Consider the following 24133-nt stretch of genomic DNA (forward strand, 5'->3'; position numbering starts at 1 on the left):
TTTCTAAAGCCAATAACAAAGAAACAGTGATATGAGTGCGGGCTGAGATTTGATCCAGAAATCAATCCATTGGGTGAGTGTTTGTTACACTAATCTAGTTACAAAGTTTATTCATAATCGAAAGTGTTACTTATTATTTGTACACCGCGCTATCTATTATTTACCTTCATAATCTTACGTTTCAATGACCAAACGATAGCATGCATGGCTCTGGTTTCTTGTGTGTTGTAAGAAACACAACGGAGTCAGAAATATATGCAGTCTTGTTAATAAGCTTGCTTTGTAGAATATAATGCATATATGTGTGTTATTGTGAACTGGACAGCACTGCATACTACTAGAGCTCAATGAATTATGTGCTATCCTCCTTATCAAGGGCTCTTACATTATAATAAAAGATCATCAAACATTATTTAATGTATAAAAGATCATTCATTTATAAAGGAAAATGTCACATAACTTAATTTATTTGCCTTCTTTTTTTCCTGAAACATTACTTGAAGCATTAACTTTAAAATAATTTTAGATTGTATATTTTTATATGAATTACTATTTATTAAATGATAATTAATATATTAAACTGATATCTGTGATCACATGACATGCTGACACTGCTTCATAAACATGCATATAATGTTTGTTAATATTATTTTAAGTGTAATTAATAAAACTGTTTTCTGTTTTGCATTGGTGTGTTTTAATTCTCTAACTCTCAGCTGCTAACCGATATCACAACCATGTAAAATTCCTTTATCTCTTCGATATCGCTGAATTCTGTCACTGAGATAAAGCAAATGCATGCAAATGTCTCCTGTTTTATGGCTCGTTCTCTGTCAGGGCTGCACTAAAGGTCCTCATAACAGCGAGAAGCCGCTTGAACCCGTGAAACCAGACGTGAAGGTCTCAGGAGAGAAGAAAGAGCTGGAGGATCTGAAGCCCAGGTTTAATGAGTATATCATCCAGGCCCCCAAACCACTGGAGTCCATTCAGAGACCCAGGTAACTCTTCCTCCTCTTCATCTTCATCATCATCATCATCATCATCACTATAATGGCTGCTAAAGCTGCTTTGAAAGGATCTGTATTGTATAAAGCGCTTTATAAATGTTGTTTCAGCGCTGAGGAGCCGCTGGTGGAGCTGCAGAGGAAAGTCTCCCCGTCTCTGAACCAGACGCTCGAGAAACTCAGACTCGCAGACGCCGCTCAGCTCCAAGAGAAAGGTGACGTTACATCATTATAAACTTGCAGGAGGTTCTAGATTCATTCTCGTTTTATTTAGTTACTTGACCATCTTAAACCTGACATGTGCATCTTTTTGACCTCCAGAAGAGGAAGGAAGTGAGGTCAAAATTGGGACAGCGTGTAAAAATGGAGGCTGCTCGAAGGTTAGAAGAACATTTCTGCTGTATGTTATGGTGATATAAGCTCCTGTTAGTTTAAAGAGGCCCTATTATGATTTTTCCATGTTCATCTTTCTTTAGTGTACAAATGTTGCTGTTTGAGCATGAGAAAGTCCCTCCAGCAGGAGTTATTCTCTATATCAGTGTCACTGTTTCTGAACTCCCTGAAACGCCTCCATTGTAGTCTTGAGTTTCTTCCAGGAACGAACACGTCACAATATTCCTCATTTAAATAATAAATATACACAATAAAGGGGCAGAGACTGTTGAGTTAGTTAGTAGTGTGTTGAAACTGGTGGTTATGGTAAGGGGCGGGACATTTCCCAAACACATTCAAAGTGCTTGACCAATCACAACACACTAATCCACTCAACCAATCAGAGCACAGTGTGCTCTTCAGAAGGAGGGGCTTCATAGAGACAGGAACTAAACAGAGCGTTACTGACAGACTGGGAAGAGAGGAGCTGCAACAATGGAGAATATGGGAAAATAATGTGGTTTTTTTAACTATCAAATATGAAAAAAGCTGTTCTAGTAGTGCCCCCCCCCCACCATCCCTTTTTGACCATTTTTGATTTTAATAATCTATATTTAGAAATTAACATTAATTAATATATTTTTTAATGAAATATGTGTGCTAATATTATGCCATTATGATTATCAGACATACAACGGACCAAAGACTGATGCAGAAACGTGTTCATATCATCCCGGAGTGCCCATCTTCCACGAGGGGTGAGGAGAATTTATAACTGATGCTGAAAGCGACTATTTCATCTTTTTATTTTATGAGCATGCATGGTTTCAGGATGAAGTACTGGAGCTGCTGTAAGAGGAAGACGTCTGATTTTAACTCATTCCTGTCTCAGGAGGGCTGTAATAAAGGATCACACCAGTGGAGGAAAGACACGGTGAGTCGAGCAATGGCTTCACGTCCATCAGGTCAACATCACATGATAGACTATGATTCTCAAACACGTGTGTTTTCTGTCTCTGCAGGGTAACAAAGTGGCTCCATGTCGATTTGATTGGCACCAGACAGGAAGTCATGTGACCATGTCTATCTATGCAAAGAACTCAAATCCTGAGCTTTGTTCTGTGGAAGCGAACAGCATCTCGGTGAGGGAGTTCGACTTTTTAAAGTGATATACTGTGTTTTTGCCATTGTCCAGTGTGGTGATGTTATTTATTAATGGTCTGTACTTTTGTTGTCTGATGAATGATTTTTTCTGCAGCTGAAAATGCATCTGATCTTTGATGGAGAAAAAGAGTTTGAGCTGAAGATGAGCCTGTGGGGGGTGAGTTTCAGTAACCAGCCATTATCTGTCCTTAAAACACATTTACTGTCATTGAGATAACATTATTGATTTATTCATATTTTGAACTAGCTTTTTATTTTTTATATTTAGAATTTTAATTTTAGTTAATTTGTATGTTTTTGTTCGTTTTTGAGTATTTTTTTTATTAGTTTACTTTTTATTTCAGTTTTAGTTTGATATTTTAGTACTAAAATGTTGCCTTGGCAAACCGCTGAAATACAATTAGTTAAAGTTTTTTTTTTAATATTTCATTTTATTTCCTTTTTTATTTAAAGTAACAAATCATTTTGTTTAGTTTTACTAACTATAATAACACAATTTGTTTGATCTTATAAACTTTTCTTAATTAAAAAAAATATCTTAATTATGATCTTAAAAAACATTTGTTCTTAAATCTGCTGAAGTGCTTGAAATTACTTTGTGAAATAATAAAAATAAAATATAAATATTAGATGGAAAGTAATGAATTTGAAATGTTGAAAGAACTGAAAGAAATCATAAAGTTGAAGTGCTGAAATTTCTAAAGCTGAAATAAAAATAAATTAAATCTTAAAAGAACACATTACAAAAATACTGAAACAAAACTGAAATTAAAATGAAAGCTGAAAAAAATAAAAATAAATATAATTCAAATATATATATATATATATATATATATATATATATATATATATATATATAATAGTTAAATAATAATAACAACACTGGTAGACAAATATTTTTTTTTCTTTCTTTTTTTAAATTAATGAGGTATGGAAGGATAATTCAATAATTGACTTATAATATATACATTTGTTTAACTATGCAATTCTCATACTCCATTTATTTATGCCATATTTGATTGGATTACATTACTAAAAAGTTTGAAAAAGAGACATAACACTTTCAATTCAATGATTTATAGTGTGAATTTCATCCATTAGATGGTGTTACAGTGCAAATAAGGGGAAAAGCACAATACCTGTTGTGTTTATTAGACATGATCCATTGAATTGTTTTGTCCCTGTATATTAATGACAAAAGAAGAATTAAAAAAGTTCATGATTTTACAGTGTATTTGGGTCGTTTTGTTGATATATGATTGTGTGTTTGACAGGTGATTGACATCAGTAAGAGTGTTGTTAACATGATGGCCTCTAAAGTGGAGGTGGTCATGAAGAAGGCGGAGCCTATAACCTGGGCGCGGCTGGACACGCCCCCTCCAAAGCCTCAACCGACCAATGAGAAGAAAGAGGATCAAGGCCAAGAGAAAATGATCGCTTGACTCCCGTCGACCCGCTCGGGCTCTCAGACAGCAGTGATCAACTAAACCTGCATCCTCACCCGCTGTATGATCTGGCAAATCTGTGAGATTATTGATTTACTTTATTGAAGTTCATAATAATCTGATAATATAGATTGTGTAGGATGAGCACAGCCGCAGACTGTTCTTGCTTTACACTCTAATCAGTTTAGATGTGAATGAAAACGAAGCTGTGAGGGATAGAAGTACATTTACACCATCTTTATATTAATATTATAATCATTTTAAAACTTGATCAAAATACAGTAAATATCAAACTAATGCATACAGATACCTAACTAACTATCTTTAACTGTTGGAGCTGCTGCAATTATTAGTTATGCAGTTATTTTTATATCACATCACAACAGTCAACTAGTAATAACACATTTTTTTAGTTGGTTTTATTTATCTGGAACTTGTAATTACGGTAATTTTAACATGACATCAGTGCAGCATCACTTTTTTGTATTTGTTCCCCCTGCACATTTTTTCCACTTAATTTGTTGAAATGCTAATTTTATTGGGTGAACAATTCGTTTAATATCTCTCACAGCCTCGTTTTCATTGGTGTCAGATTCAATATGGCACCTAAAGTCTTTACAAAATGATTTCACTGAATTATAAAATTTCAATATGGCAATAAAACAGATGTTGTCCAGTAATTCTAGCTTTCTGTAGAGGTGAGAGTAAGATGAGTCCAATTAATGCACATCAAAATATCAAACAAAATGTTTAATAAAAAGTGTCTTGTCTGTATTTTGTTATTTCCTCTGTTATGTTAGTGCTGTCAACATTTATACAAGCAAATATATGTGTTGCCTTTTTGTTGTTTTTTCATTCCATGTTTTGATGATTTACAGCCTTAATTTTAATGCACATTCGCTCCTAAACAACAGTCTTAGCTGAGCTTAAGTTTAACAGTCTCAGTTCAGCTTGGATTAGGTTTACTTGTGTCGTGGATTGGGAACTTTTGTTCATGTCGTGTCATGAATGAAGCAGCTTCACACACTTACTCTGGTTTGGCATTCTAGAAATAAACTGCAGTAAATCACTGAAAACTAGAATGAAATATAAGTGTGTTTATGTGAATCTGATGGATGATGGATCTATTGTTTATAAGACTCTCATGTTACTGTAAACATTAAATTATTGTACTGTACTCTCAAATTCGTCTTTCTGTCTGATCATTCAGTCTAACTTCAGGAGATTCTACTTGCCAAATCAAATGCTCAAATAGCATTCATTCTCTAGAGATTTTATTTTTGTAAAACATAGTGCTTTATTAGGAAAAAATTCTATGGATTTTTTTTACAAAACCATTCCATCACATGAATGTTTTATTAACAATTTTTACATTCATTCTACACTGACTGTGTGAGTTTTTACACCGTGTCCAAACAAGACACGACGCCGCAACATGCGATAAAAAAGTAGGCCTACGTACATCATAGTTTTTGTCCTAACCAGCTGCGACCATGTGACGATTATTTTGTTTATATCTCTTATGGCTCTGGTTTCGGTTTCTATTTCTGTGAAGTCGGGGCTGGAATATCAACTTATAAAGTATGACAATCAAAAAAGCGAATAATGAGTGTGTGAATATCTTTTGGGTGACCTTTATAGACACACTGACATATACAATGGGTACGTAACGTTTCGAACATGTCCGAAAGAAACAGTTCTCGGTTCTTTACTGGTGATTCGAGAACTGCTGCAACAACCAGTTCGGTAGTGCGTGCATGCGCAGTATCCGCTGCTCGTGCTCTTCAGTTTAACATGCCTCAGTTCAGTACTGTTGGAGTTACTGCCGTAAAATATACTCCGGGATATTGTTTTATTTCGAGTCGGAGGGACTGTCAGGCATGTCCGAAAGTGAGTAACTGTTAAAGTAACTTGTAGATCAGCGCTGATGACTCAATACGCGCGGCGTAGGCCTACTGTTACGAACGATTCAGTCCGATTTGATGTAGGCTACTGTTTCGACCGTTTAACCTAAAATAACCGGTTCAAAAGAACGATTCGTTCACGAACCGGGCACCATTATTGTTTTGCGCGTGAAAGTAAAAGTAATGAACAGATCGAGTTGATGTTTCGCCATTTAACAGCCAGAATCGACTGAGTATCAAATGCAAAGTGTTTAATGGAAACCTTCACAAAAGCTAATTTGCGTGTAACTACTTGATAGAAACGGCGGGTGGATTTTGTGAATCTGAAAGTGATCAAACGTTGATCAAGGTGAGTCTTTTTTTTTACCAATATTAGCCTATTTCCCCTAAAGAACATATTAGTTATTTTATATGTGTTTGATATTTTTCATTTTAGAGCAAAACATGGTTTCATTGTTTCGTGTTTCGTCGATTTATTTAGCATGTGTGTTAATAATATACGACTAACATTGTGTATTTGAGTGAACGCCGCGTCTCATGACCCTGTTTCTCTGAATCTCAGGTTCCGTTCAGCTGAATTATTGTTTGTCATTTCCATTCAGAGTCAGTGGTGAAGATCAGATTCTGTTTCAACTGTTCAGCTTCATCATGGATGAAACTCAAACATCCAGAGATGAAGATTTTTATCCAGGTTGCAGGTATTTTGAATAAACTCCAGATTAAATCATCTTTAAATTATAGGCAAGAAGATGTTTTTAATAAGTTAAAAACTTAAATTTTATTGAAAACAATTAGACCAGCCAGTTTTTAATTTTTTTTATTAAAATAACTTTTAAGAACTTATATTTATGTATGTATGTGTGTGTGTGTGTGTGTGTGTGTGTGTGTGTATATATATATATTATGTTATAGTTCAGTTCATCAGAAGAGATCAGAACCAGAGTCCAGCTGTGTGTCTATGAGGAGTGACGCGTCTATGGATCATCCAGTACATTTTAAGAGTGAAGATACACAGACTGATCTCAGGTATTACATTTCTATAAAAATATGATTATAGTATGGCATTTTATATTATCAGAACATTATCAGTAATATATTCTGTCAGGTTTGTGGGTGAGGGATGAAGCGAGGACTCAAATGCAGAGGTGATGGGCTTTATTTTAATAATAAAAATAAAACAAAATACAAACAAAAACTACCCCGAGGGGGAAGACTTGAATTGACAGCAGGGAAACACACGGTGTACATACAACGTAGAAATGGCAACAAACCAGCACAGGACTGCAAACACAGGGGGTGCTTCTCAATATCCCTCCTCGTCTCCTTTCTCCTCCGTCCTCCATCCTATGAATCAGAAACCGATCGAGCTCAGCCATCTTGAAGGACATATCAATTCTCTAAATGCACCGCGAGGAGTCGAGGATCGAGGAGTGAGGAGGCTTCCTGAGGAGTCATGAGCGAGGATACACAGGTGGATCCTATGCGGAAGAGTTTTATCGACTTAAACGTGACGCACGTATAAATTCTCCTCCCCCTTCACATCGGTCACAATCATTTTGATTTATACTTTACCTTTGCAGTTTATATAAACCACACATCTCACATATTTCAATAGGGAATCATGCTTTATTATTATTTATTATGAATTTCTTAAATAAACAAATTTCAACAACATAAGGGCAGATCCTTTGAGCGCTGCTGATGATGCTGTGAAGTGACGCTTGAGTGATCAAGTATTCCACAACGTATAAAAAAGCTTTCATTCGATTCCTCCGTCCTCGCGTCTTTTCCTTGCAGCCTTCCCTCGCATCCTACAGGGTGTGGAGCTGAGACGCGAGGAAAGGAAACAAGGATGCACAAATAAGAACTGAGAAGCACCCAGGGAGAATAAATAGGGAGCAAACAAGGCAGGTAACGAGGGAGGACAGGTGGGGCAAATGCAACAATAATAAGGGCTGCGTTCAGCCCCGACAAAACGTTGCACAACGTTTTTTAAACAGAAACGGTGATGCGTTGAACACACTGTTCTGATGACGCAAGAGTTGCAACTATGGCAGCTGAGAAGGCCATTCTTTGTGTTCCTTGTGAAGAATTTTCGGAGCCTGATGAAGTCGGTATAAATATGTGTTTTATACCACAAAATATGCCCGATGTTACAGTTACTGCACTTGCCGCCCAGAACAAAAGAGAACATCCCAATCGAGTGAAGGGATTGCTGAAACTGAAATGGACACATCTTACCTAATTCAGACTAAAACACATCTATTTAGCCTCACATACTGACTTTATTTGTAGTTCATACTGTTTTAATACCCTGTATTTTCTTTCTCATTTTTAGGAAAAGCACTTAATTACCATTGTTTATTTCTATACCATATTGTCATACACTTGCAACGAAGCTAAAAATATAAACTACATCATTATGTTGATATCCTATATTTTTACAATAAAACTTACGACAAACATGTCTTCTAATATCCTCAGTTGTTGCGTATACCGAGCTGCATCGAACACATTTGTAAATTACTTTCCTTGAACCCATTGTGCGAGTTCACTTTAATACCGCGTGCTTTATATACATGTTGCTGCTGATTGGACTGCAGTTCTGATCCACCCACCAAACAAGAGAAAACGTATCTCAAACCCCGTTGCACACCGGTGCACGCCTTTTCCAGGAAACATGACGTACAACCCGGAAACCGTAGCAAAACGTTGCGCACCATTTTGAACTTGAACGTGCCCCAGGTGAAAAGAGGTGGGTGGGGTTAGACAATAGACAGGAGAGCACATGACACAAGGAAACATGACAAGCCATGTGCTCACACCAAACATGACAAAAACACAAGCACAAAACGAGACATGAACACACAGCTAATGAAAACTCATAAGCCAAGTGTTCACACAAAACATGACAACAGGAAAGCACACAGCTAATGTAAAACACAAGCTGTGTGCTACACAACACGAGACACAACATGACATGAAAGCACGCGGCCGATAAAAACATGGCTCGAGCACGCTCGTAACCGTGCACTCAGACAAAGACAAGACAGAGCTCTGTCACAAAACCAAGAATTGAACTAGACAGAAGTGACAGAACCCTGACAATATTCTACAAGATATAAACAATGTTCAAGAATGTTTTAATGCATACAGTATAGTGTTGCTCATACAGAGAGACATCTGTGAAAGAACTCATTTCAATGTACAATTTTTGTAATAACAGTGTAAATTAAATAATCATAAAGAGTGATAGTTTTATTGATAAATGCATATGTAATATGTTGAATATGGCAAATATGTTTAACTTTAAACTCTGTTATAGTTCAGTTCATCAGAAGAGATCAGAACCAGAGCCCAGCTGTGTGAGGAGTGACGCGTCTATGGATCATCCAGTACATTTTAAGAGTGAAGATACACAGACTGAGCTCAGGTATTACATTTCTATAAAAATATGATTATAGTATGGAATTTTATATTATCAGAACATTATCAGTAATATATTCTACAAGATATAAGAAATTCAGTTTGGACATTGCTTACAGTTATTTTTATGTGTAGCTAATATTTTAGTGTATGTTGTGTTACACATAAGAGACGTATATGCACTTAGTTAAAAAAATTTTTATCAACATTGTGAAAATAAATTCTTTAAGGATAAATGAATATGTGATTTTTGAATACAGTAAATCAATGTATTAACTTCAATATTTTGTTATAGTTCAGTTCGTAAGAAGAGATCAGAACCAGAGCACAGCTGTGTGTCTATGAGGAGTGACACGTCTATGATTCGGCCAGTAGATTTTAAGAGTGAAGATACACAGTCTGATCTCAGGTATTACATTTCTATAAAAATATGATTATAGTATGGAATTTTATATTATCAGAACATTATCAGTAATATATTCTACAAGATATAAGAAATTCAGTTTGGACATTGCTTACAGTTATTTTTATGTGTAGCTAATATTTTAGTGTATGTTGTGTTACACATAAGAGACGTATATGCACTTAGTTAAAAAAATTTTTATCAACATTGTGAAAATAAATTCTTTAAGGATAAATGAATATGTGATTTTTGAATACAGTAAATCAATGTATTAACTTCAATATTTTGTTATAGTTCAGTTCGTAAGAAGAGATCAGAACCAGAGCACAGCTGTGTGTCTATGAGGAGTGACACGTCTATGATTCGGCCAGTAGATTTTAAGAGTGAAGATACACAGTCTGATCTCAGGTATTACATTTCAACAAAATATATGATAAAAAAAAAATACATTGTGTTTTTTAACGCTGTGGTATTTTAATTTTACAGTCATGAAGTCCTCAACAGGTTTAGATCAAGTCTGATGAAGAGGTTTGAGTGTCTGTATGAGGGAACAGCACAGCAGGGAAACCCAACACTCCTGAATGAGATTTACACAGAGCTCTACATCACAGAGAGTGAGAGTGGAGAGATCAGTAATGAACATGAGGTGAGACAGATTGAGACACAATCCAGGAGAGCAGCAACAGAGGACACACCGATCAAATGCAGTGACATCTTTAGACCTTTACCTGGACAAGACAAACCCATCAGAACTGTGCTGACAAAGGGAGTCGCTGGCATTGGAAAAACAGTCTCTGTGCAGAAGTTCATCCTGGACTGGGCTGAAGAGAAAGAGAACCAGGACATCCAGTTCATATTTCCACTTCCTTTCAGAGAGATCAATCTGATGAAGGACAAAACACTCAGTCTTTCAGAGCTTCTTCATGTCTTTTTCCCTGAAACTAAAGAAATGGAAATATCCAAAGACAAATATAAAGTGGTGTTCATCTTTGATGGTCTGGATGAGTGTCGTCTGTCTCTGGATTTTCAGAGCGATGTGAGGTTGTGTGATGTTAGTGAATCAGCCTCAGTGGACGTGTTGCTGACGAACCTCATTGTGGGGAATCTGCTTCCCTCTGCTCTCATCTGGATCACCTCCAGACCAGCAGCAGCCGATCTCGTCCCCTCTGAGTGTGTCCATCGAGTGACAGAGGTACGAGGCTTCAATGATCCACAGAAGGAGGAATACTTCAGGAAGAGAGTCAGTGATCAGAGTCTGGCCAATACAATCATCACACACCTGAAGTCATCAAGGAGCCTCTACATCATGTGCCACATCCCAGTGTTCTGCTGGATCTCAGCCACTGTTCTGGAGAAGATGTTGAGCGAAGCAGAGACTGGAGAGATTCCCAAGACTCTCACTCAGATGTACACACACTTCCTGATCCTTCAGACCAACATCAAACATGAGAAGGACTATGAGCAGAGCGTGACAGATGAAGACATGATCCTCAAACTGGGGAAACTGGCTTTTCAGCAGCTTGTGAAAGGCAATGTGATCTTCTATGAGGAAGACCTGAGAGAGTGTGGCATTGATGTGACAGAAGCATCAGTGTACTCAGGATTGTGCACTCAGATCTTCAGAGAGGAGTCTGGCTGGTATCAGGGGAAAGTCTTCTGCTTTGTTCATCTGAGTGTTCAGGAACATCTAGCGGCTCTATATGTGCATCTCTCCTGTACAAACAACAACACCAATGTGTTTAACCCAATCACCAAACAAAGTTTGCTGTCTGAAGTCATGGACTTGTTTCAGCTCATGTTTAAACATGTGTTATTATCTGAGCTGCATCAGAGAGCTGTGAATGAGGCTCTACAGAGTAAAAATGGACATCTGGATCTTTTCCTGCGGTTTCTTCTGGGTCTGTCAGTAAAGTCTCATCAGATTCTCCTACAAAGACTAATGAAACAGACAAGTAGATCTGACGGCAATGAGGAAACAGTTGAGTACATCAAGGAGAAGATCAGGACCATTGACTCTTCAGAGAAATCCATCAATCTGTTCCACTGTCTGAATGAACTGGGTGATCGTTCACTAGTGGAGGAAATACAACAGTATCTGAAACCTGGAGGAATAAAGAAAGCCAATCTCTCTTCATCTCAGTGGTCAGCTGTAGTCTTTGTGTTGTTGACATCAGAGGAGAAGCTGGATGAGTTTAATATTAATGATTTTGTTGGAAGAGACAATAAAACTGAACAACTAAATGTTCTTCAGAAGCTTCTTCCTGTGATTAAAGAATCCAGATCAGTTCAGTAAGTATCAATCAGAACAATCAGTTCACTGTTAAAACATCAGGAAAATAACAGTTAATAAATCTTCAGTGCTGCAGATGTTGTCTGGAGTTCAGTGGTCAGTATTTGATGTGTTTCCTAAACCGTGACAACGTAAAATTCCTTCAGGCATTCAAACAAAGCCAGAAAATTTGTGTATGGATAATTTTTTTTTAAAATAATAATTTTTTCAACTAGGTTTACTAGTTGAATGTTCTTGTACGTAAAGGAGTCAAAAAATTAAAAGAAATGATAAAAGAATTTAAGACCAAGCAAACAACTGGAGAAACAGCTGATTTATCAAGTATCTCTAAACTCCTAAAAACATTTGATGTATGGTTTACATAGCAGAGTTATACATTTAAATTTTTACAAATAGATGGACAATAAACATTTACTTGATGTTTAGCTTAAAATTAAACATTTTAACTTTACTGTGAAATTGACAATTAAGAATCAAATCACTGAGTATGTGAAATAAGTGGTGGTTCTCTAGTAAATTTCATATTTAATGTGAAGCAATGACATAAGAATAGCAATGTACAATGAGACATTTAAGATTATTTACAAGTCATTACTTGTAATGACAAATAAATAATGTACAAATATTTGGAATATGATTTAAAGGAGAACTCCGGTCAATTTTAACATTGAGCTAATTTTTTTTGTAAATTTGTAGTGCTGTCAGTACAGAGAACAACGACAAAAATCGGTGTTGCCTACACCGTGTTATCCTCTTTTTAAAATTTGCACCCTGTTGACTTCAATGGGGCAAGTTTTAAACCTGCTTTTAGCCTCTTAACATCCTTGATGTGTCATTACAAGTGCACAGAAAATGTGAGTGATTCCTTTAGAGTGAACACGAGTGAATCTGACTGCAGTAGATGTTAGAGATATTAATAAAAATGATGTTATTTCAGCCAGCGCACATACCTGTATTTACATCCTGTTTTCGGTCGAAGTCCAAAGTAATCGATTGTCGAGTTCACGCGCGTAATCATAGGTAACTAAACAACAGTGGAGAACTCGACAATCGACTACTTTGGACTTCAACCGAAAACAGGAAATAAATACAGGTATGTGCGCTGGCCGAATTATCACTTTTATTCATATCTTTCACATCTACTGTAGTCAGATTCACCCGTGTTCACTCTGAAGGAATCACTCACATGGCTGTGCACTTGTAATGACACATCAATGATGTTAACACGGTGTAGGCAACACCAATTTTTGTCGTTGTTCTCTGTATTGACAGCACTCCAAATTTACAAAAAAATGAGCTCAATGTTAAAATTGACCGGAGTTCTCCTTTAAAAGATACTGTATATTGATATGAATTTTTATTTTTATTTATCTATTAATCTGTTGTGCGTATCTATTTTGACATGCCGTTCTGCAGTGTGTAATTGGCCATCGGTCCTCTCAACTGCAAGAAAAACAAAACTTTTATTCAATGGATTATGTATAGCCTCGAAAGAGCGCTCCCTTTACAATCATTATAAAGCTGTCACTCATCTCAGTTCACAATCTCACAAAGTTCCATTCTAAACAATAAAGTTGTCTACATTACCTAAATAAAATCTGTCATTTTGTTAATGAGAGGATTTGTAAGCGTGAAGAACTCAGCACTGAACAAAAAAGAGATCAGCAAACATGTCTGTGATTGGCTACATTTCTTACCGCTGCAAAAACACGTTGTAAATAGAAACATTTGACCATGAACCTTGGATAATAATTTTACATTGTTAAATTATATTGGAATTGAAATTTGTTGGAAAGCTATTTGATAGTGTTTAAAATTATGCTATTTGATTTTCATCTCTCAGATAGATTGATAGATTGATAGAGATATATAGTGCAAATAAGAGCTTGTTTTCCTGATTGAATGATACTTAAATGTTTTATGATCATGTTTTGTGACATTTTATATCTCAATCTAATGATCCCTCAAACATATTAATTTGTGCTTTAAGTTTGAACTTTCTCTTTAATAATGGATTCACTGCTAAACTGATCTGATCTGAACTGTGTGTGTCATTGTTCTCTACAGGTTGAGTTATTGTGGCGTCACAGATGAAGGTTTTGCTGCTCTGACTTCAGCTCTGAGATCAAACCCTGAACACCTGAGAGAACTGGATCTGACTGGGAATAAAATAGGAAAATCAGTGAATCTGCTGTCTGATGTACTACAGAATCCTCACTGTAAACTGGAGAAACTGTGGTAAGATCATATTTGACTCTCACACACGAATCACAATGTAAAGTATATTTGAAGTGTTCAGCCTCTTTCTGCTGCTGTGAGTTCATATTATTGAGCTGTAAATGACTGAACACATGATCTGATCCTCAATAACATGAAACTGCAGGACTGAGAGTCACTCTGAAATACACACTTTCACACACAATCAACATTTCAGTCTCTTGACTTTAAACAGACTCGAGCTCAACACCGTCAGAACTGAGAAATGAAGAACATGCTGGATTCATTCTTACTGTTAATTATGTTCATCTTTCTGCATTGACACTTTCTAAAGGATTGTTTTTAATTTTGTAAAATGAAAACACACAAACACTAATTGACACTCCATACATATTACATAGTACAGATCTAGTAAGTAACATTGTAAAACTAGCCTATGTTGTGAATGGTGTCATTTATTAAAGCAAATTTTGCACAAGACTGACTTTTAATATAGTGCAAATAAGAGATTATTTTTCCTGATTGAATGATACTTCAGATGTTTTATGATCATGTTTTGTGACATTTTAGATCTCAATCTAATGATCCCTCAAACATATTAATTTGTGCTTTAAGTTTGAACTTTCTCTTTAATAATGGATTCACTGCTAAACTGATCTGATCTGAACTGAGAGTGAAGTGTGTGTCATTGTTCTCTACAGGTTGAGGGATTGTGGCATCACAGATGAAGGTTTTGCTGCTCTGACTTCAGCTCTGAGATCAAACCCTGAACACCTGAGAGAACTGAATCTGTATGGGAATGAAATAGGAAAATCAGTGAATCTGCTGTCTGATGTACTACAGAATCCTCTCTGTAAACTGGAGAAACTGTGGTAAGATCATATTTGACTCTCACACATGAATCACAATGTAAAGTATATTTGAAGTGTTCAGCCTCTTTCTGCTGCTGTGAGTTCAGATTATTGAGCTGTAAATGATTAAACATGTTTTACATCATCAATAAATGACACGTTTGGTGATGTGAGCTGCGTTACACACGGGATTGAAATGGTCGCTACAAAGAAATCTCTAATGTTTATTTTGGTCATGGCTTGTCTTGAAAAACAAAGACAATTTGACGGTTGTCGTAGGAGAAGTCACACTGCAGGACTGAGAGTCAAATCTTCTGACACTTTATGTAGTGACCATCTTTCCGTGCAGGAAATACAGTAGACGCGTGTTCCATACAACTTGATTTATTTCTCTTGCAAACAAGTAAAGGAAATCAGAGACCCATTAAATCTGGATCAAAATCACAAGTCTTCAGAATCAAAAATATAAAAAATATCTCCCACAAAAAATATAAATAAAAAATAAAAAATAATCAGTAACTAATCAACTAGATCCAGGTAAAAGACAAATCAAATCGATGGGTCTTTCTATAATGCTGTTTTTTGTTATGCCCCCTCTTGTCTGGAAAGACATCTATAATACGTCCCATAAGCTAGAGTTCTCAACGGGCCCGAAAATTACAACCCGACCCGACCCGGCCCGTGGCTTTTAAAGCCCGGACCCGATGTAACCCGACACATCAACATGAATTATCTGCCCGAACCCGGCCCGCGGCCCGACGCCGCGTCGGATTTTTTTTCCTCATACACGTATTATCATGACCAGCAGACGGGAATTCAAATCAACCTTTAATGTTCACGCCTTTTAACAATACAAACAACTGAAACAATAAACTTATATATAAAATATATAAATAGGCTGTAGCAGCGACGGTGTATTCACCTGTGGCAAGTTTACTTTTCACCAACTACATCTTCTTCTCTCCAGGCTAAAGGCGTGCGCGTGCATCAGGTCCGCCCCCGCCCTTCTCCATGATGCACGTTGCACGCAGCAGCCAGACTTTCTTTATGGTGAACAGCTGCGATGATTAATATGTTTTTTTTTTTTTCACTGAGCGGAAAAGATAAGCCCGAGGTCCGACCCGACCCGAGTCATTTGATTATATTTTCGACCCGAACCCGGCCCGAACCCGCGGTTCCCGTCGGGTTTGTCGGGCCGACCCGACCCGTTGAGAACTCTACCATAAGCCATAAATTTCTCAGTGCCATATCTTCATTGATGAGTACTATATCCCCCGATTTAAGATTTTTCCTAACTTCATTCCACTTCTGTCTCTCTTGCAAAAGTGGAAGGTATTCTCTAGTCCGTCGCTTCCAAAAAAGGTTAGCAATATATTGTATCTGTCTCCACCTCCTTCTTGAATAGGTATCATTTCTTTCAAAGGTACCAGGGGGGAAAGAAACTTGACCTTTCAATTGCAAAAGATGGTTGGGAGTTAATGCCTCAGGATCTCTGGCATCTTCAGAAACTTATAGTTCGGTCGTTATGAATGGCCTCAATTTCACAAAGTTGCAAGTTGCAAGCCTTCGTCATCTAGAGTTTGTTGTCTTGTGATTGAATATAAAGATTTCTTAATGAGACGAATGAGTCTTTCCCACGCACCGCCATGATGAGAGCCATACGGAGGATTAAATGTCCACTTGATTCCTTCGTCTAGCATCACATTCTGAATCTTGCTGATATTAAGATGAGCAAGCGCTCTTTTTAGCTCTCGTTCTGCTCCTACGAAACTTGTTCCATTGTCAGAGACTATTTCTTTGACTTGTCCTCTTCTACAGATAAAACGTTGTAGAGACTGAGATGCAAGAATCCGTATCCAGTGAATAAACAACTTCAAGATGTACGGCTCTAGATATAAGACAGGTAAAAAGAGCCCCATATCTCTTTGCTAGACTCCGTCCTCTTTTCACTTCTATGGGTCCATAATAGTCTAGGCCAGTGGTTCCCAAACCTGTCCTGAAGGCCCCCCAACACTGCACGTTTTCTTCAACTCATCAGCTCATTAACCCATGTGATAATGAGCTGATGAGTTGAATCAGGTGTGTTTGATTAGGGAGACAAAGAAAACGTGCAGTGTTGGGGGTCCTCCAGGACAGGTTTGGGAACCACTGGTCTAGGCCAACGTGAGTGAAAGGAGTCAAAGCATGTGTAATTCTTCTGTTGCATTGCAGAAGAATTCCATCATCGGCACAGAAGACATTCACGAATGATCCGCCTTGCTGCTGAATTGGCCTTAATGATCCAGGATTTCCTTCTGAGAATAGATAACATTTGGTTCCTTCCACAATGACCTACCTTGGAGTGAATGTGATTCAAGAGTAGTTTTGACAGATAACAATCACTAGGGAGAATGGCAGGATGTATTATCTCATCAGGCATTGCAAGCTTGCTTAGTCTTCCTCTGACTCTTAAGACACCATCCTTGAAGATTGGGTCCAACTTGTAGATTCTACTGCTCTCTTTAATATTGCTTCCTCTTTTTAGTGATGCAATTTCATCACAGAAAGAGTTCTGTTGAGTATGAATCACAAGTGCTTTCTCTGCATATTCAAGATCCTCTAGGGAGAGGGTTTGGGGACCAAGCTGTTTTTTGAAATTTGTCATTAGATAATCCGTCTGCTGCTTGTAATTAGGATCTTGTAAAGAGATTGATGACATGATTTCTTTTCTTTTTTTATTCAAAAGTCTAAGAATAGACTTGAACTTCAAAATCCATGCTGCCATCTTTCTCAGGCGATCCCAGGATGAGAATCTCTTAATAAAATGGGTGAGTGGATTTTCATTCGGTGTAACAGCTGCAGTAAATGTGACAGCTGTTTTCTTGAGCTCTGGATTGTTATCTTCTAGAGTAGAAGGTTCATGGGAAAATCTGGCCAGGTTGTTTCAGGCTTTCTAAGAAAATCTGGGCCTTTACACCATCGCTCTCTGTCGAGAAAAGAATGGACTGCCAGTCCTCATGATGCATCATCTGCAGGATTCAAAGTTATCTGCACATATTTCCATTGGGATTTTTGTGAGAGGTCTCGAATAATGCTTACTCGATTTGCTACATAGGTCTGCAACCTTCTTTTGTCATTACAAATATACTTGAGCACAGAAGTACTGTCCGTCCAAAAAACTGAATTTTGTACTGGTAACTCAAGTTCCTGTTTCAGCATTCTGTCAATACAAGCTGCTAAAACAGCAGCTGCAAGTTCCAACCTTGGAATGGTGATGGTCTTAAGAGGGGCAACTCTTGCCTTGCCTATTATCAGAGCTGTATGAGTTTGGCCTGTCATGTTGGTGAGCCTAGGATAGCTAGTGGTGCCATAACCAACTTCACTGGCATCACAAAAATGATGCAGCTGGACTCTCGTAGGCTTCTCGAAATTGATCGGTTTAAGACACCTACCAATGTTGAAGTTTGATAACTTCTCAAGCTCACCCAGCAAATTCTTCCATTGATGTGCAAGACTTTCAGGGATTTCTTCATCCCACCCAAAATTCATTCGGCACAGTTCTTGAACAATTTTTTTAGCAAGAAGAGTTAAAGGTGCTAGAAACCCGAATGGGTCGTAGATCGAATTAACAATCGACAGAATGCTTCTTCTGCTGATCAACTGTTGCTTGTGGCTGATTCTAATGAAGAAAGTATCAGTTTTCACATCCCATTGAATGCCAAGTGCCCGATCCATGGGCAATTTATCCTTTCCAAGGTCTAAAGCCTTAATATCTTTTGCTCTGTCATCCTCTGGAATGGAAGAAAGAACAATACGACTATTGCTGACCCATTTTGTGAGTTTGAACCCGTCACTGGCACATGTAGCTTGAAGTTCATGTACTAAGTCCACAGCCTGTTCCTCATTTTGCACAGATTTGAGGCAGTCATCAAAGTAAAAGTTGTTCAGAATGGTGCTAAGAACTTCTGCCTCAGCCTTTCCTTCATTATCTTCAGCTGTCCTTCTGAGGGCAAAATTTGCGCAACTCTGCGACGAGACTGCCCCAAAAAGATGTACAGTCATCCGATATTCAGATAACAAACCACTTATGTTTCCATCGGGCCACCATAGGAATCTCAGGAATTCTGTATCCTCCTTTGGGACCTTGACCTGATGGAACATTCCCTCAATATCTGCCATGACTGCTACAGCTTCCTATCGAAATCTGAGAAGTATACCCAAAAGGGTGTTGGTAAGATCTGGGCCTTGCAAAAGCTCTGAATTCAAAGAGGTGCTTCGAAAGGTGGAAGTACAATCAAAGACTACTCGTATCTTCCCTTTTCTCTTATGATACACCCCATGATGTGGGATATACCACATTCTTCCATCTCTTCTGTGAAGCTGCTCAACAGGTACCTTTTCAGCATATCCCTTTTCTAGGATATCTTCCATGAAGCCTTTGTAGTCTTTTAGAAATGACTCATCCCTTCTGAATTTTTTAAGGAGGTTAAGCGCTCTCTGCTCGGCTACTTCTCTATTATTTGGCATGTTGATATTATCTCTCCTAAATGGGAGTCGTAATTCATAATGACCACCCCCCACCTTAATATAATCATTTGCAATGGTCAAAAACTGCTTATCCTCATAGGAGAGTTCCTTCTTTTCGTTGTAGGCTTGTTCTGCAAAATCTTGATTGTATTGATTAATCAACAACTTCTCCAGTCTGTCCACATAAATCCTGTTGGAGGTGACATGCGATTGACGATATTTGCAGAGTGGCTGCTCAAAGGACCATTAATAAGCCATCCTAGGCATGTTTGGACTGCGTAAGGTCCATCTCCTTGGCTGTTAATAACTTTTAGAGGCTCCATTGCCTTAGGAACATTCACTCCTATTAAGAGGTCCACGTCAGCCTTAATGGACTTCAAATGAACATCATCCAGGTATGGCCACCTCCTAATGTCCTCTTCCTTTGGAATGTTTTCTTGACTTACAGGAAGCTTTGAGTGAACACCTTAGGTAACTCTATGAAGCAATTGCTATCATGACTGCTCACCTCCTGACCAGTCAGTCTGTAGGTTTTTATTGGTTTCTCGTGACCCATTGTTTTCAGTAGGATGTCAGTCTTCCTTCCACTTACACAAAGTTTTTCCATTAGCTTCTCCGTACAGAATGTTGCAGAGCTTCCGGGATCCAAAAAGGCATATGTACGAATCGCATGATTACCTCTAATTGCCTTGATTTTAACTGGTACTATTGCCAGCTTGCAGTCTGAGGTGCCGGCCCCTGTTTGATCAATTGATACCATAGCAATGGTGACAGAATTGCCCTTAACTTCTATAAGACCAGTGTTACCTTTGAGAGAATCATTTTGTGTTCTTGGAGATTCAGTACACATCTTAGATGTATTCTCTTCAAAGAGCAAAATTGTAGGATTTTTCCTTTTACAGATATGACAAGTGAGATGTCTTTTGCATGTTTTGCTCATGTGCCCTTTGGTAAAACATACAAAACAGAATCCATTGGTTTTAAGGAATTCAACCTTTTGTTTATGAGGCTTTCTAGCCATCAGATGACAAACTTCCATTGCATGGATCCCTGAACAAAATAGGCAGGCAAAATTGCTAGCGTTGTTAGCGTAGCTATTTCCAATGTCTTGTTTGTCCTTGTTAGCTGTAACGTTACCTTGCAGTTTAGTATTAACCAGTGAAACTGCAGTAACAAAACTCCTTTTACTGCTGGATTTGAATGGCTGCATGACCCGTTTAACTTTCATATTTGATGCAGTATTATGAATATCTCTGAAAACAGGATCTTGCAGAATTCTGGCTTGCTTCTCAATAAACATCACTAGGTTATGAAACCTAGGCCTTTGTTTAGTTTGTTCTCATATGTCATATGCTGACGATCTCCAATTCTCCCTCAACTTATAAGGAAGCTTTGAAACAATCATCTTCAAGTTGGAAGGCAAGTCCAATTCTGAAGTATTGGAAAGATCCTGTGCTGCACTGCAGCAGCCTCGCAAAAAACAGAGCATAATTCTTTCTCATCATCTTGTGGAATGCTATTCCAATTAAGTGCTTTCTCTGTATGCACTAATAATTTTGAATTCATCTCCAAAATAGCATTCAAGAAGCCACATTGCCTCCTTATACCCTTTGTCAGCAGTCATATGGAGACAGCTTTGAACCAAGTCTTTTGGTTTTCCTGTTGTATATTGCTCTAAAAAGTACAGTCGATCTTGATTACTGCTGGTCTTATCCTCAATATTATATTTGAAGGCTCGCATGAATAATTTATATTTTAAAGGATCGCCATCAAACACTGGTATCTCCTTTTTAGTAGGGGTGTAAATCGGAGCCTTCATAACGATTCGATACGATACCGATTTCTTAAGCCAATGATTCGATTATTTTCGAAACTTCAGAATTCCTTGTGATACGATTCGATACGATTTAATACTAGATATTTTTACATGATATCTATTAAGTTTCAAATAAATCAACAAAAATAATTTTGTTTAAAATAAAATTGCCTTTTATTGAGAATACAGAATACAATTGCATGTCACAAAGAAATTGTTTTTCCACCTCCACGAATGAGACGAGTGTTGTTCATTATGTCGCCTTGTTGAGGTAAATTGTAGTTTTCCTTGCTTTACCCCAGTCTTAAAGTAAAAAAGATGACTGTGAAAAATAGTAGAATTAAATTAAATACATTTATGGTGAGATTATTAAACACATTTATGGTGAATTTACTACATTTTTCATGTCAATCTGTGTTCATTTTGACCACGAAACATGCGCTGTCACTTTAATTCAGTGCGTGCAGCACAGCAGAAATAGACTCGGTGCGGAAACGATCGCTGCACTGCTGTATACGCACCGCTCCTGGAACGGATAAACGGACCGCAACCACGTGCAGTGTGAAAGCTCTAACCTGTTAACATGGGTACGGAAAAAAATATGCACCGCATACGCACTGCAAATGGAGTATGTGTGAAATGGGAGTTACAATAAAGTGCAATCAGACAAACGACAACATCTCTTACCACTGCTCCATCTGTTTTCCTGAAGCCAAAATACTTCCACATCCATGACTTGACGCTGACTGGACTGTGTAACATTTCACTTTCATTGCCAGCTCGATCTGACGGTTCCATCGAAAGTCAGACTCAACAGTGTGTGTGAACATAGACTGTGAAACGTAAGTAACGCATGTGAAGTAGAAGACAATAATGAGATTAGCGCCACCCGCAGCTTAGTAGGTTGTTGTACACTTTTGTTGGAGCGGATGCTGTAAATAGACAGGCGGCAAAATAAACACATTAATCGATACTCGTGCGGACACATCAATGCATCGAATAGTCGGCTGTATAATCGATGCATCGATACGAATCGATTAATATTTACACCCCTACTATTTAGGGAGACCTGCTTGCCTTTGCTGATTCACCAGAAGGTCTGCAAGATCGCATTGCCTTTTCATACTGTTTGTAATATCAACATTGTCTGCAGAATGATGGCTAGCAGAACATTGACTAGCTGCATGAATATTTGCTGAAAACTGAACAGCTGATGGTTGCTGAATCAGATGTGCATTGTCTTGGTCTTCCCAAGGTTTATATACAAACTTTTGTAAAGGCGTTTTGGGTACGGCTCCCAAGTCTTTGAAATGGAGTGGTGATAATGTTATTTCTGCTCCATTGAGGTCGGAAGATTTTGCTGCCTAATGTTGTTTGAAATAATTATTCATTCCATTTCCAGGCTTGAAAGTTTCACAAGGGGTATGCAAGGAATTTACATCGGACTGTGTCTCGTGTAGCTCGAAGACCTTTTCCGCAGCTACCTTTACATGTGTAGATGAAATTTTAGAAGTATTGGAGGGCACTCTTGAACCTCTACCTTTTGAAGCTCTTGAGCTCACTGAACTCCTTGATACATTTGAAATACTGTAATTTTGTTGTTCACTTGTTTGTGGATCGTAATGAGCATTCATCCATATATCAACCTCATGCAAGAAATCATTAAATGTGACCATCTTTGGTTCATACCAGTCTACCCGTTCCATTTCTTTCACATCCTCTTGTAACAGGTTTTGTACATATTCATGCGCATTTTTAAAATCATTGAGAGCCCTTTTAAATTTCTCCAAACCTTCCTTCACAGTTTCAACATTTTCATTAGTATCAATAAGAGCTCTTATATCGTTCATTTTGCGAGTGCATGACCCAAGATTCCCTCTGCGCGATGCGCTTAATGATTTCAAATTGTGAATGTCCATACCGGCATTTTCAAATTCATCAGCCATTTTCAAATTTAAAAACTTAGTTCAGCCAGTTCGTAGCAATTTACTCAATTTCGTTTTAAATTTTCATTCCTCGTATTCGCTTGCCTATATTCATCAACCCTTTGTACCTTCATTCCTTGAGATCGAACCGCAATGATCCGCAACCGGCACGTAACTCACACACGCTGTTCGAGGATTGCGCAATGCCAACATCCTCCGTGTGTAGCACGGCGTCCTCAGCAAAGTCTGTGTCTTCGTGTACACATAATCCAGGGAGTTTTGAGACTTATGTAGTGACCATCTTTCCGTAGAGGAAATACAGTAGACGCGTGTTCCATAAACTTGATTTATTTCTCTTGGAAACAAGTAAAGGAAATCAGAGACCCATTAAATCTCCCGCACGGTCTCAAAACTGTGTCCCTTTTCCCCGTTGGCCACACCCTCACCTGACTACCATCTAACTAAAACACTCTGATATCATAGGTACAGCCCACCTCATTACATTATTAAAGGAAAACAGAAACTAACATAAATGCATATAAATTCATTAACAGCATATCAACAAAATTATTCACAGGCTCCTACACTGTCAGAATCTCGTCTGAGGTAAAATTAGATCTCAACGGTCATTAATCATTTGTTGGTGATCATATCAAATAGGGCTGCACAATTAATCGCAATTAATATGAAATAAATTTTGCTTATCGCTATTATGAAATCACAAAAGCTGCGATTATTTATTATGTGCAGCTTGTCAGTGACGTACGGCTCTGATCAGTAGTAAACGCTGCTCCACCTGAAAGTACTGCG

The 24133-nt window shown here is 37.8% G+C and overlaps 2 protein-coding genes across 17 annotated transcripts in view; both read left to right on the forward strand.

Moving 5' to 3' along the window:
• Positions 1–667: 667 nt before the first annotated feature.
• Positions 668–3982, forward strand: LOC308693250 (cysteine and histidine-rich domain-containing protein 1-like; the record flags this gene model as incomplete). Its single annotated transcript, XM_081370044.1, has 8 exons — positions 668–998; positions 1116–1219; positions 1326–1384; positions 2064–2134; positions 2208–2310; positions 2399–2518; positions 2635–2697; positions 3815–3982. The coding sequence occupies exons 1-8, from the start codon at positions 799–801 to the stop codon at positions 3980–3982; spliced, it is 888 nt and encodes a 295-aa protein (XP_081226170.1). The 5' UTR covers positions 668–798.
• Positions 3983–5515: 1533 nt separating this feature from the next.
• Positions 5516–24133, forward strand: part of LOC308693928 (NACHT, LRR and PYD domains-containing protein 3-like) — a 53034-nt gene continuing 34416 nt past the window's right edge. For 2 of the 16 annotated variants that reach the window (XM_081371092.1, XM_081371101.1), the window contains exons 1-9: positions 5516–6238; positions 6492–6587; positions 6802–6915; positions 9215–9322; positions 9611–9724; positions 10013–10126; positions 10205–12007; positions 14076–14246; positions 14927–15097. In XM_081371092.1, coding sequence (XP_081227218.1) covers positions 6538–6587; positions 6802–6915; positions 9215–9322; positions 9611–9724; positions 10013–10126; positions 10205–12007; positions 14076–14246; positions 14927–15097 — 2645 coding nt within the window. In that variant the 5' untranslated portion in view covers positions 5516–6238; positions 6492–6537. Of the gene's footprint in view, positions 6239–6451; positions 6588–6801; positions 6916–9214; positions 9323–9610; positions 9725–10012; positions 10127–10204; positions 12008–14075; positions 14247–14926; positions 15098–24133 lie in introns of all 16 variants that reach the window. The other 14 variants (XM_081371100.1, XM_081371095.1, XM_081371093.1 and 11 more) reach the window with 13 other exon arrangements.

Source organism: Scardinius erythrophthalmus, assembly GCF_964197995.2.
Source record: "Scardinius erythrophthalmus genome assembly, chromosome: 7".
NCBI lineage: Eukaryota > Metazoa > Chordata > Actinopteri > Cypriniformes > Leuciscidae > Scardinius > Scardinius erythrophthalmus.